At 35.1% G+C, this 14,608-nt stretch overlaps 3 protein-coding genes across 6 annotated transcripts; 1 reads left to right on the forward strand and 2 right to left on the reverse strand.

The window, feature by feature from the left end:
• Nucleotides 1-925: 925 nt before the first annotated feature.
• Nucleotides 926-3,763, forward strand: LOC108205025 (probable glutathione peroxidase 8). 4 transcript variants are annotated; one of them, XM_017374772.2, is made up of 7 exons: nucleotides 926-1,049; nucleotides 1,229-1,323; nucleotides 2,216-2,292; nucleotides 2,485-2,546; nucleotides 2,835-2,953; nucleotides 3,218-3,385; nucleotides 3,515-3,763. In XM_017374772.2, the coding sequence occupies exons 2-7, from the start codon at nucleotides 1,270-1,272 to the stop codon at nucleotides 3,542-3,544; spliced, it is 510 nt and encodes a 169-aa protein (XP_017230261.1). In that variant the 5' UTR covers nucleotides 926-1,049; nucleotides 1,229-1,269; the 3' UTR covers nucleotides 3,545-3,763. The 4 variants fall into 4 exon arrangements, with proteins under 4 accessions (XP_017230261.1, XP_017230260.1, XP_063945804.1 ...); XM_017374771.2 differs by having other exon boundaries at nucleotides 945-1,049; nucleotides 1,153-1,323; XM_064089734.1 differs by having other exon boundaries at nucleotides 970-1,049; nucleotides 1,161-1,323.
• Nucleotides 3,764-4,068: 305 nt separating this feature from the next.
• Nucleotides 4,069-8,133, reverse strand: LOC108209315 (AT-hook motif nuclear-localized protein 5-like). The gene is made up of 5 exons (XM_017380154.2): nucleotides 7,184-8,133; nucleotides 6,641-6,708; nucleotides 5,891-6,022; nucleotides 4,838-4,999; nucleotides 4,069-4,706 (listed from the first exon to the last, which is right to left on the reverse strand). Exons 1-5 carry the CDS (start codon nucleotides 7,614-7,616, stop codon nucleotides 4,437-4,439), a joined length of 1,065 nt encoding a protein of 354 aa, XP_017235643.1. The 5' UTR covers nucleotides 7,617-8,133; the 3' UTR covers nucleotides 4,069-4,436.
• Nucleotides 8,134-9,155: 1,022 nt separating this feature from the next.
• Nucleotides 9,156-13,752, reverse strand: LOC108203489 (uncharacterized). The gene is made up of 3 exons (XM_064089738.1): nucleotides 13,409-13,752; nucleotides 10,836-12,710; nucleotides 9,156-10,047 (listed from the first exon to the last, which is right to left on the reverse strand). Exons 2-3 carry the CDS (start codon nucleotides 12,681-12,683, stop codon nucleotides 9,727-9,729), a joined length of 2,169 nt encoding a protein of 722 aa, XP_063945808.1. The 5' UTR covers nucleotides 12,684-12,710; nucleotides 13,409-13,752; the 3' UTR covers nucleotides 9,156-9,726.
• Between the last annotated feature and the right edge of the window lie 856 nt (nucleotides 13,753-14,608).

Here is a 14,608-nt window from a genome sequence, read left to right on the forward strand (position 1 = left end):
CACATAAAGAGATATTTGTATAATTTCACCTCTGTAAGCTCTTTTGTGTTTCTTTTTGTCATTAAACGAAACTGCAACCCTCACAAATCATTCTACAGCCTCACGCAACCTTAACTTTCTAGCTAGCATATGAGACAACTGGGAGAAAATTAGGATGGTTTGAGGCTGTTGAATGATTTGGGAGGATTGCAGCTTCGTTAAATAGCAAAAAGAAGCACAAAAGAGCCATTACAAAGTGAAATTATACAAATACCCTTTTATTTGTTAACAGCATTAAGATTTATAGACGGGATGTGATATTGCATATGGTGGTTTTAGAAGTGTAGTATTACAAGTGGTGTCTCGCTTAAAGTGCAGGTACACACAATGCATTTTACTCAAAAGTAAGTTACAGAACTCTGTTTTTTTGGAGCATTAGAATGTGTGTCAAACTATTGTCCCCAAATATCATTAAGTTTTTTAATATTTTTCTAAAAAATCGAAAATATATTTCATAGTTTGTGCGAAAAAGAGGGCAGAGGGAGTATAAAATTGGAAGCCCTCATGAGATGGATTAATATTAACGCAACTTAGAGCAAGTCCAATGCAATGTTATAAGTGGTGCCATTTCTATAATTTGAAATCAAATGCAAAAAATCTCAACTCCAATGGGGTTCTATATTTGGATGCAAAGATGCATATATGCATCCTTGGTTCTAAATTTGAAACCAAGGATGCATTTATGCATCCATGCCACATCATCAACTAGTTATAATTGATATGTATAGTGGTGAGCTTTAAATAAAGTTTAGGAGAGAGGGACTAAAGTTACTTAAATTTGGAATTATTTGGATGCAAAATGCATCTAGCATTGGAGTTGAAGTTCAATTTTAGCAACAAAAAACACTTTTTAATGCTAAATTATAACAATAGTTATAGCTATTTTGCATCTTGCATTGGATTTGCTCTTGTAACAAAAAAAAGGGGAAAATCATAACAAGGCAGAGGAAGATTCCAAAGACATCTTTGGCGAGGAGCCTAGAACTGTGTCAAAAAGGTGTCAGCTCCAGGTTAGAAGCATTCTTCTTAACACTTCATTCAACATCTGATAAAAGGATGCTATAAAAATATATTTTTATAAAAATCTAGATATCCTATCATATTAATTTTCAGTTCATCAGCTTTGTGTCACATCAAAATAGTCAACAAGAACAATAGGTTCTCTTCTCTGCTTGGTTTTATTTGGCAGCTCAGGTGAAAACATCACAGCAAGAACTAAGAAGTGTCTGAATGGCAAGTGAAACAAACAAGAACCCAGTTTCAGTCTATGATTTTACTGTTAAGGTTTGCTTCTTTCTATAACCTTACAATCTCTAAAATATAAATAAACAATTGTGTGTTATTAAGATCTTATTCATGATTTCTCTCCCTTTTCGGGATGTCGAGTCGAAACTTGTCACTGAGTTTAAAAATATGAATAATTGTGTGTTATAAAGATCGTAATTTGAATTTGATTAGTGGTAACATTTGTTGGTTCTTGATTAGCTTGTTTGTGTGTTACATCTTTCCAGCATTTTCATTAAATTTTAATAGTAACAATTTAGGAATCTGTAAGCTGTGGAACTCTTTAAAGTGTAAAGGAAAAAGAATTTTGATTTTTTAGAAATTGAAAATTATTAAGCTTGCAGACGCAAGAAATAGTTTGGCAAGTGAAGCGATTGTTGTAGATATAATCAAAGTAAAAATATATTAGGTTAGAGGAGATTTTGATGGGAATTGGAATCATGTGACTCGTGTTCAAGAAAAAGGGCGATATGATGATGTCGAATCACTTGAATGTAATCCTATATGGTCTTTTAGTCCTAGTAGAACTTTTTTTTTAATCTCGTTTATTGTCACATTGATGTATGATTTTTGCCAGTGTCACTTGTGGAAGCATTGTTTGAGTAAGATGGTGAAAGGTAATATTGGGAAGAAAAAAAAAAAGGCTTACTGTTTGTGTCATTCAATACATTTCTGATGTTAGTAGATAGGGTTAACATTTATATCGATGAATTTTATAGTCTACTGTCATTTGCGGGTGCAGTTTCCTTTTACTTTAAACCTGCAGATATACACTATTGATTCGTGTTAGATGTTTTCTATGTGAAATATGCTGCAAGACCTCGATTTATATGTTTTACACAGATCTTTCAGTAACTAAAAGTATGATGTGGAATTCTTATAAAATCCCTAGGATGCCATGGGAAAGGATGTGGATCTCAACATTTACAAGGGAAAAGTCCTGCTGATTGTCAATGTTGCCTCTAAATGGTAAAAACCCATTTTCAACTTGTCTGACAAATTTTCATTGCTCTTATCCATCTTGATCTAGGCACTCAAGTTTATATGTTAACAGCCATCGTCATAATCATTCAGTCTTTCGTAGCAGAACTTTTAATTTTGATGGATGATTATTAAATTTTCTGATGTCTACAGATATTATATGTATATATGGTTTTGCAGTGGAATGACGAACTCAAACTACACCGAGTTGAATCAGTTATATGAAAAGTATAAAGACCAAGGTCTGTGATTTTGAGGTCTTTGCAGTTGCCAAACTCGTCTTTTAAACTAATCACAAGTTTATTATGTGGAATTGTTAGCTTCTTTCCCCTCCTATAGTACATTAAAGAGTAGGGGCTCTACTTCGACTCTATATGTAACAGTGAGGTTTTTTCGTAAATATACCTATTGGACGAGTCTGTATACAGTCCTTTGTTTCACAGAATAGTGTCGAAAACTAGTTTGCATTTTTCGAAATGTTGAAAAATAAAAAAGGTTGATGATTCATCTTTAACAAACATTAAACACAGGTTTTGAGATATTAGCATTTCCTTGCAATCAATTTGGTGAGGAGGAACCGGGAAGCAGCGATCAGATCTTAGAATTTGTTTGCACTCGTTTCAAATCAGAGTTCCCTATCTTCGATAAGGTAAGTTACTAGCATAAAAGTGATTCATTCTATTTTTTGGTATAATACAATGCAAATGATAAATCTTTCTACTGTCTCCTCTGTTAATGCCAGAGCCTATCATTTATTGATAGTGGACAAACTGTAAAATGTGTAGTAGCTTTGTTTGTCACATTTACAATGAACAACTCTATAGTTATTGCATACCTGAGTCGAGGCCCTGAAAAAAATAAGCTGCATGTTTTCAAGGATACTAAATTGAAGATTGTTGGTTTTATGAACCAGATTGAAGTAAATGGCGACAATACTGCACCGCTGTACAAGTTTCTGAAGACAGGAAAATGGGGAATTATTGGCGATGAAATTCAATGGAACTTTGCCAAGTTCCTGGTGAATAAGGATGGGCAAGCTGTTGACCGCTATTACCCTACAACTTCCCCTCTTACCATTGAGGTAAGCTACTCTTCACTACATAAAATTAATCGCTTCTTTAGCTTAATATTTTTCTCTCACTTTGCATAAATGTATGCAACACCAGTATTCTGCATTGTTGATTCATTTGATTCAATGATTCTGTTGCAGAGGGATGTAAGGAATCTGTTAGGTCACTAATGCATTTAAGGCCGTTCTTCTTGTTGATCATACGGAGTGTTATACCAGATGTTCAGTAACTTCATCGATACAGTACAAGCTGAGATTGCATGTTTCTTAGCCACTGATGAAGATACTTTGTTCAATTGTCTTGTAATTTAAATGTGCCAACTAATCACAGTTGTTTACTCCATTTTTACAAGGCAACTTATGTCTAGAGGAATGACTTCAATTTTCATATGGTTATCAGTTGTCTATTGCAAAACATTTACATTCAAGAATCAAGATTGAACCTTAGCTGATGGCCTCTGACCAGCCTTATTGCAGCTGTTGATACTCCTTCCAGTCCCACCCATTTGGGTTGGGCACGGGAATTAAGAAAATAAGTAAAATAAGAGTGAAAAATTAAAAAAGTGAGTATATTGATGGGATCTATTTAATATATATGAAGTATAGTCAAGAAAAATAGTATGATTACTTAATTTATATATTACAAAATTTTGCTAAATTTGGTAAATTTTTAAATGTAAAAAAAATGGGATATTTATAAAAAGTAAAAGGTAAATAAATGATCAGGATGAATAGGAGTATTTTACAACCTAATTTGCAAAATGCGGAAACGTTTCTCCATACAAAGCACAATTCGACACAAATTAGAACAAATTCAAACATTATCATCAACAGTTTACTAGGCCTAGCTAAAAGTTTCCACTAAACAGCTTCCAACAACTACCAACCTACATTGTCATCAAAACATACGATAACTCGTTTAACTACACCAACTTCCTAATATTCCTACTTTGAGAACCCCAAAATGGCGTTCTGTTACATCAACAGTTATGTTAAACCCATTTTCTAAGCTCTTGTAACAAGGTATGATCAACTTCTCCACATCATTGTTGCAGTAAATGCCTCAACCATGGGCTAGGTCAATTTCCGTTTTTATATCAGTAATACCCGGCTGAGAATCTGGGGGACAATCAGCAATTGCTGGTTTAAGGGAAATATCTTCAGCACCAGCTGGTGCCAAGTTGGGGGTAATATCTCCACTGGGCCCTGCACTACCTGGAGTAGATAGTTTTTCTGTGGGTTGCACTTCGGAATCAAGGTCAGCTTTGGCCGCTGCCCCATTTGGATTGATCTTTGCCTTTGAATCACCATATACAAAGCTGCAAACAATGACCTGCAACAAGTGATGTTCAACACACACTCTGTTGAAACTCAAAATTACATGAATAATTGCGAGAACACGCTTGACATCACATATATTTTATGATTTTATATAATTAAATGAGGGGAGATCCAAGGGAAAACCTGAACCAAGCTCGCTGCAATAAGCCTTCCCCCAACTGCACCTCCTATCACATGGCCATCAGGACTGCAGACAGATACACTTAGACCCCCAGTTCGATCACGTGGTCCGCCACCCTCAGAGAGCAAGTATGAACCTGACAAACACAATATCTGGAAACGGCCCTGCAGAAACAAAAGGACAATAAAAGACAAATGATGAAAACCTGAAGACACACGTCCAACTTCTAAGATTGTTTACTGATCCAGAAGTTTCATCCCGGACAAGTCATGAGAAGAATAAATGATAATACTAATAATTGACGGTCGAAATTAATTTGATTTCTTTTTGGAGCTACTTGGTAAATGAATTGCAGCTTTGTATTTCCACTTCAAGTTTGAATCTTGAACCATTTATAAACTCGCATAGTGCCCTATACAAACTTAGCGGCAGCTAATTTGAGTACAACTAGACACTATAATTCATGGGGTTCTTTTTTAGTTCTTGTTTAATCCATATAATAATTTTGTTATTCTATCAAGAAAAAAGTCAAAGATCAGAAATTTGGTAGAAGTTGCAATTCATAAATCTATGTCAAAAAACAGCATGTAACAGTAGAATGTATCCAATTACTTAAAGTTGCAGACTTAACTAATACAAAAATGGCTGATCAATAATCCAATAAAAACCCATATGCGCCTTACACGTCATCAAGAATTAAAAATCATAAAAAGTGCAGGAGCTGCATACTACAAGATCACATGCGAATATTAATAGCTATGAGCTGTAATACAGTTATGAAGACAATGGACGTCAAGCACCAAACAAAAAATGACCAAAATAGTTATACAAAAATTAACTAAACTGGCCAACGTAATGCATGCATCCACAGTATAACTTTAAAAGCCTGGCCTAGATGAACTGTATCAAATTACTCTTTTAAGAATTAGAATTATTGTCGCCTTCGGGAAATAAAAAGCTAATATGCCAAACTGTTACTATTTCGGCTCATAAGAGAGAATGAGATCTACCCCTCATAAGAAATATAAAAATAAAACATGTGTTTGAAGTTTAACCTCATATGTGACAGAGTCATGAGAAGATTCAGGCTGGGTTAGAGTCACAGCAGAAACTGTGCCATTTGCAGACATAATGCATAAAGCCCTTGGTCTCTGTTGAGCGAAGAGTAAAATCTTTGATGCAATATCCTGCAGTATAGAATAGCATAACTACCTTTACAAGGCCAAGAAACTTAAATCGGTGCATGATTAGCACCAGTCCAATCACTATAAAGTATTAGTGGAAAGCAATTTAATTTTTTTTTAAAAATTATATCTGCTTGAGAAGTAACATGAAGATATACTATACTCAAATATCACCATCAACCAACCCTTCCTTTCTTCCCCATACTGCCCCAATTTTCAGTAGCATCAGCCAATCCCCCTCTTTAAAATACCCTTAATTATTTTTCTCAATTAATTAGAAGCAACCAATTCCGATATCTAAGATGTGCCGCGTAAATATAGCCTTTTTACAACATGTCAGTATTTGTTGTCTCGACTTGCAGAGAACAGCCATTTTGACTGTGTCCACTCTTATTTTCCTCATTTTCATTTTGCATTATAACTTCTATTATAATTTTGAAGATACGGATACATGTAAAATCAGCTTCTGGGTGCTTCGTAACATATACAGAAATTACACGCTAGGCAATTGAAAAAATTCTACAAATTGATTAATATTATCAGAGACCTCTCGAACAGGTTTGTTTCTCACTTTCTCTTCTCCTATTTCTAAATCAAAGGCGTTGTCACACAGATTTGTACCTCTCCTGCTCCAATGTGAATGACGTGTGGTGTAAAGGCCATTCCGGCTGAACTATTCATCCATTCGCCTGCAAAAAAATGGATTTTGCAATTAGCAAAAATATTTATGCTATTACTTGAGAGCCTATTCAAGAAGTGGATTTTACTCCAACGTTTCCATCTCTAGAATTTATAATTTATAACCGTAAAATAAAGTTATAAGACCGGTACATGATTAAACTGACCATAAAAAGTTTACAAAAATAAGAAGCCTCATAAAAAATGCAAAGCACACACCAAATACTCATAACAACAAAAAATGTGCCACTTAAGTAATTTATTTTCAAGTACTTAATATTACAACAAATACACTATACATATAGCTACAGTGGTAAATAGAATAGTGGCAAACAACCTTACATATATTAGCAATAAAAAACATCAACTATAAGTCATCTCCTTAAATTACATTATTCCAAACAAAAATTAACAAGACTAATGTGATTTCCTTCCACTACAATCAATCCATTTAAACCAACAATAATTCAATAAACCGAAAATTACCAAGAGATGCTAATCTTTGCTTCCTTCCGCTCCCTTTAGGCCTCCCTCTATTCTTCCTCTCCACCTCTGTACCCGAACCAGCTGAAAGATTCGACGACAATGGGGACAATGCCAAAGCCACATTGGCCCCATCAGGCCCATATTTCCTAGGCCTCCCCCTCTTCTTCTTACTTAAATCAACCTCCCCCGAAGCCATACCACCACCATAACCACCAGAATTCATAACCATGTTCATCTCCTCACCAAAATTAGTACCCAAATTTTCAACATTTTGAGTAGGACCCAGATGACTAACCATCACATTGGTCTCAACTGAATCATTAGGGTTTGAGAAGTCCTTAAATTCAGGTGAATCAAGGACGGGCCCACCTATCCCTCCGTTAAAATAGTAAGGTGATGACCCTGAAAGTGTCATTTCTTCTCTACTATCCATGCATTTACTCAGCAATTCACTCAAGAAAGACAAAATAACACCAACCCAGATTCTATATCAATACAATTTACCAAAATCTTGACAAAAGCTTTAATGGGGTTGTTCTAAAACATGAGAATATGAAAAAAAAACCACTCTAAAAGCACTAAAATATGATAAAGATTGAAACTTTACATTCCTAGTGGCTGCTGAGTGAAAAAAGATGGGTTTGATTAAAAACCACTCTAAAAGCCCTAAAAAATGATAAAGATTGAATCTTTATAGTTCTAGTGGCTGCTGAGTGAGAAATCTTGGTTGAAAACAGAAGGGTTTGATTAAAAATGTGAGCAAAACTCAAAAATTTTGAAGGGAAGAATGGGCTGTAAAGAGTACACAGAAACCCTAGATTTGAAACTGAAAAGAGGGGAAGAAGGGGGAGGGGTGTGTGAAGACAAAATGGTGATGAAATACAAACAAGAAAATTTCAAGAACTTTGAATTGAGAGTGGCAACTGGCAACTCCCTTCTTGTTTTTTTTCTTTTTCTTTTTAAATTAAATGTTGATTTTCAGAAAGTTATGTTTTTGGAATACTTTTCATACGTAGTATTAAATATGAAGATGCCAACATAAAAATAAGTAAACTACGAAATAATTTTATCTAAATTTCAATGCTTGTTTTATTAACCCAGAATTAAACAATTAATACTTAAGAGAGTATGGATTAATTTTAATAAATCATAAATTTAGGGGAGTTGCTTTCAAAAAAAAAAATTTAGGGGAGTTGGTAGGATTGATTCTCGCTTAAATTAAGCCAATAATTTTATAACAAATCTAAGTTTTAAATATATATTATAAATTTGATGAAGCGATTACAAACGTCATTTTAAATTATGGATTATATTAATGGTCGGATTCGATATAGATATGAAGCATAATTTATAATTCAGAATAAAATATTTTTAAATTTTGTTATATTTCAAATTTCAACTAAATGACCAAATATTTAAATTTAGAAATTATTTTGAATGTAAAAATAAATTTTCTCGACTCAATATATAAAAAAACGCCGCTGCCCCGATCTCTTCATCTTTAAGAAATTCTAAAATATGCTAGCTTCAAGAAGGCACAGAGAAAAGGCAAATAAACATTGCGTATATTTTGTGGGCCAGCGGGTTCACCAAACATGATTATACCATAAGATAGGATTAGGATTTAGGTGTAAACCTTTTTCCAAATATATGTGCCCCTTTCAACGATCGCTCATTTTTATACAGTGTTTTGTATAGCTTGCAGAAGCCGAGTCCTCTGTTCCAAACGTCTACAATTCGAACGTTTACAATCCGTTGGGACAGAGGGAGTATTGCGATGTCAGGGAAAGATTTCCATTCGAGCACAAGAATCGAACTATCAACAAAGACCGAAAAAAAATGAAAGTATGGTCACTCCCCTCCTATGCACACATCTGACTCCAAATGACTAGCTCCTTCAGGCTGAAAATCATAGAAGCTTACTACACTTAACTCCATTACCATCTACTAGCATCCAAGAGGCGAGACAGAGTTTACGATCATGAAAGGCACAGGTAAAGTCCCGATTTCTATAATGTTTGGCGTAAAAGGGATGATTCATGGGTTCAACTCTTTATTCAAACATACATCAATATGTATGCGATATTCTTGTTTTGCATTTCTACTCTAATATAATAAGTTACATAGATACATAAATAACTACCTCCGAAAAATTTGAATGAAGACATCTCTTTCACTACTAACTAACTATATGCAGTGTCACTTTGACAAATTGTGTATGCCGCAAGAATATGTTGAAATCTTCGCAGCAACTCTTATATAAGCAAAGGAAAGGAGGCTTACAAACCTGGTACAGAGTTGATCTTTCATCTTTGGCATCTTAGAAACTCTAAACCATAGAGTCCTGCTGCTCGAAAGCCCGTTGGGAACTCCCAGCTCTTCATCTCAACAAATCTGACCACGTACTTAACCTCCACACTCTGGGAGGTCTATATTTGATATAAGGCATCTTTGAAACTCTAAAACATAGTATGTTGCAGCTCTAGATCTAGCTGGAAACTTCCAGGTCAGTATCTCAACAATGCCAAGCATATATTTTAATTCTACACTCGGCCTATTGGGGAAAAAGGTGGATCGAGTTTAAAAGACTGGGGTGTTTCAATCTTTGGACCTGCTTTTCTCTTTTCCCCGAGTGTGATACTATCAATTAAACATTTAACACCCTCATCTACAAAAAACCTGAGTGGATCACATTTCAGCAACTTCTTGTTTCTCTCATGCACACTTGCAATTTCTGTACAATGCAAGATAGCAACGCATATAGAGAAGGCCTGTAAAGTGGTTAATTGCGCATGAAAGTCAACTTCATACTCTCCCTCCTTAGTTACTGTCATTCTGAATGACAGTGCTTCTTCTTTCCGTCCCTGATCACAAGTATGATCAAACAACAATTAGAAATCTAATTCAAAACTATATGAAACGATGATGCATTTCAAATACGATGATATCCAAGAATAACGTTAAGGTTTCTAATAACTTCTGTTTTCTGCAGTAATAGTAACAGTCAAGCAATCATTTCGATTTATGAGAGAACAGTTAAATATCTGTGACTGATAAACCAAATGCTACCACCTTCTTATCATATTAGTATGAAACTTGAATATATTTAAGTACACTGATTTTTGAAAATGCAACTTTCAAGAGCAAAAGGACAATTTTGGTATATTTTACATGTAAGTAAGCTCAAGCTAGTCCATTTCCATAGCATGTAAGCTGGTAAACTTCTTTCCCTATTGCCGAGACTAATAACAAGAGCTACATGCAAATAGAATATATGTTTCTGATAGTGTCTATCGATAATAGTCAACAAACAGAGAACATAATTTACATGACTTGTTTTACTTGGCTTTCTTATTTTATAGAAGAAAGCCTCTTATACATGATTAATTCACAAGAATTTGAGTTAACCAAATTCTTCAGCCTTCTACAGTTTACAGTCTTGTTTCCCTTGTAAATTGAGGGTCTAGAATAGAAGTAAAATCAAGAGCATGTGGGACGATTTGCAGACTTGTTTGCTAATTATGAGGGATAGGGGATTTTAAATATCACACAGAATCAAGTTATATATAAATATCCAGAATACTTATGTGTGGGCACTTGTATTCCATGCTATGCTTATATACTCTATATCCTTACTATTAGAGAAGCTTACCTGTGCATAGAGCTCCCAAGGTTGTTGGCCCGTGACAATGGGAACATCTTTAGCACATTGAATATCTGAACTGCCAAACACAACAAGGGGACACCCCATATCCCAGCCACCGCAGTCACAACTTCCACTTAACTTCCATCTATCTAGCAGCCCTGAAGGGCCAGGACTTTCAGTGGTCGGCATACTGTGATTTCCGGAAGTAGTCACAACATTCACCTTTGCAGGAATCGAGCAATCTGTTCTCTGCTCAGTCCCGGGAAGGACAAGCAAGTCGTGAAGTGGTTCATCACTCTTCTGATCCCCTTTCTTCCCTTTCAGGCTTTCCCTCTTCTCAAATGGAACTTCTATAACAATGGCTGCAATTTCAAGATTTGTATGCAATTCTGTCGGTCTTAGAATATTATCTTCAGAAAAATGTTTCTGCCGATGTTTAATACTGTTTGATTCGGTACTTACATCCAACTTGCATGCTCCCCCAGCTGAAGCTTCATTGGAAACAATGGGAGCTGTAGCAGTGTCAAGTAAAGAGAGAGAACTACTTTGGGTAGATAAACTTTTTCTTACTTGTGCAACATCGTATAATACGAACTCTGTACGGAGAGAGTTGTCAAAATCTCTGGCATCCTCAAGTTCTGCATACAAAGAACATGAAACTTGCATCTGTCCCACCACAGAGGATACTTTGTTGCCCTCTCTAAATTCCCGCCCACTAGCATGGCTTTTCCTTTTATTTTGACAATTATGAAAGGTATACACCCAATCTCGAGCATTTCCTATTTGCCATGCCTTTGCCACGATAATTTGTTCCAGACTCTGTACGGAAAACTCATATGATAGCACCCCATGCTTATTAAGTAACTTCATAGTAGCACATAAATGAGCAGGTGAACAAGATCTAAGGGTCTTATCACACTCTTTCTCGATGGACTGCGAATCAGATGGTGCATCTGAAAACATATTGGAAGAATCATGCAGCGGAGGTTTGCACAACGCCCTGGTATTGCAACCTTTCTTTACCGAAGACACCTCAACACACTTGGAGGCAGAGTCTAAAGAACTTCTCTGTAACTTGGACTTTGTAAATGGATCAAACACCTTCCTAATTGGGCTGAAACGGGATCTGGGACTGCTCGAATTAGAGCAATCACTTTCTGAGTGAGAAGGTGAATGAGGCAGGGCTAGTTTAGCAGAAAGTGATTTGTGCAAAGTGAAAGAAGAATCTATTTCTCGAGGTCTATTACCATTTCTTAGAGGACGGATAACTGGATCATGTCTGCCCTTGGAACCCGTAACCATCTGTCTCTCTACTTCTTCAGCTAATTGGTTTGCTTCTGCTGAGACCCCCTTTTCTAGAATAGGCCGTAACGGGTGAGCCAGATGAAGGTTTTGAGCCTTTTTTAACGATGTAAAAGAATCTCGGTTTCTTGACTTCAATGTGGGTCTATTCTGTTCTACTTCCATGTCATCCTCATCAGAATTACACAGGGAATCAATAATACCAAATGACAAGGCAGTGGCACTACTTCGTGGAAATTCTATTTTCCTCCTACTACCATCATCTCGCATTTCCTTCATATTCCTAGTTTCTTGAGAGCTTTGATACACTGAACCCCTCCTTTGCACTTCATAATGACATTCCGTTCTATGTTGGATGGTTTTACAGGATGCACTACGATACCGTTGAAAACTAATATCCGCAAAGCCCTTCTTTCTGCTCAATAGGTCATTTCCACATTTGGGAATTCCTCTAACCTTTTTACTGTCAGATTTGGAAGAATGCCGAGGTGATGGAAGAACAGTATCAGGACTTCCATCTAGTACACAGTATTTATCAAAATCCAGGTCCATTCCCAGTTTCACTTATGAATCAGCGACCTATTATTAATGAAAAAAAGTAGTGAAAATCCAAACATATGACTTGCGAGGACAAGTTTCAACCAATTAGGATATCATAAATTATACGCATAATTAAGGCAAAAAAATGGCCGCAAGTGGAAATTTTAGTAAATAAAAACTAACACATTGTATATCCAAATCAAAACAACAAACACATGAAATCCTACAGACATATTCCGAACCAAAGGAAATTAATCTGTGGAGCATAAACATTTAATTCTCTCTTTTCTTCGTAACACGAGGTCGAGGTTCGAGCCCAAGTAGAGGCTTATGTACAGTGTCTGCTCTTCACAAAGATGAAACAAAACCTTAATACCTAAATAAGTATTCAAATACAAACATACAAGATTCAGCTATACCAGTAAATCTACAAGTACAAATTAGAAGCTTTACCAGATAGAAGACTTACACTCAAGAGCACAGACATTGTCAATAAAAATGCAAACAAACCCTAATAAAGCAGATCAGAAAAACCCTGGCACACAAATCCACTAAAACTAAACCCATTGATTCAAAATCAGTGACTTTCATAACATCTGAAATGTGAACAACATTAAAAACAACCAAACCCAACTCAAAAGCAATAAAGATTCAATTTTTATGCACATTTTCTATTCAAGAAAACATAGAAATAACTAAAAATCAAATGGCAAGAGCAAATGTGAAAGAAAACACACCCTGCAACAGTGGATCTCAGAGAAGTGAATGCAAAGAAAGCCCCAACACAAACATATGGTGGGCACTGAAGCAATCATATATTTATGATTTACACACTTTGAGCTTAAGTCTTCTTGATTATATGTAAAATGAAGTGCTTATGCAGCTGCTGATATATTAGAAGCCCTGTAGCAATGTGAAGCAAGAAATGTCCAAAATGACAAAAAAGCAGTGAGAATTCACAGAGAAAAGCAAATGAGAGAGAGAGAGAGAGATGGAAAACAACAGTGAGAGAGAGAGAGATGGAGACAGAAGCAAACAACAGTACCCACGAAAACCCAACAAAAGAAAAACACCAAAAAGAAAGTTTCTTGAGAGAGAAAATGAGTCAAAGGAGTAGAGAGAGAAAAGTGGAGGCATGGCTTAAAAAATCTTGATTGGGTTAAACACTTAAAAAATGATACTCCATTTTTTTTACATAGAACCTGCACTACATTTTTGTGTACAGTAGTCTTTGATATTAAATTTTCATTGGATATGAAATTTTAGATTTTAAACTTACGATTTTTCTGGTGTATCGGCAGAAAATAATATTAAATAATAAATTTATATTAGCTTCAATTTTATTAATAATAATGATGTCATATAAAAATGTATATGAATAAAAAATTTATCATCTACATAAAAAACAGTTATTATTGTATAGTTTATGAAAAAATATGTTTAAAATATATTTAAATAATTTATATAATATATATTAGTAACATGTTTATAACTATTTGATTAATAAATAGTTAGTTACAAAATGTGTATAATTAAGAATCATTTGTATCAAAATAAAATTTAAATCAGAGCACCTTTTTTTGACAAGATAAATTAAAACACTTAAGGCAGAATGATTTGTAAGCGGTAGATTAGGAGTATTAAATGCGGGAGACATGTGAATAGATTGTAGACAAAAACTGACGCACGATAATATTTTAATGTTTGGGGAACAGGGGAAGCAATAATTTACTTGGATTTTAGTACTAGAGTTACTGATTACTCCTGTTGTTAACACCCGAATCCAATTAATTAGTTTGTCCAAAAGGTTAGGTTCATGCTCGGGAAAAAATAGTTGGGTGGGTGCATCCAGTAAACAAGGTATGATGAAAATACAAGACAACCCAATGGTGTGTAATTGATATACCAATAAAAAATACATGGAAAAACTGTGAATT

This window comes from Daucus carota, chromosome 1, assembly GCF_001625215.2.
Source record: "Daucus carota subsp. sativus chromosome 1, DH1 v3.0, whole genome shotgun sequence".
NCBI lineage: Eukaryota > Viridiplantae > Streptophyta > Magnoliopsida > Apiales > Apiaceae > Daucus > Daucus carota.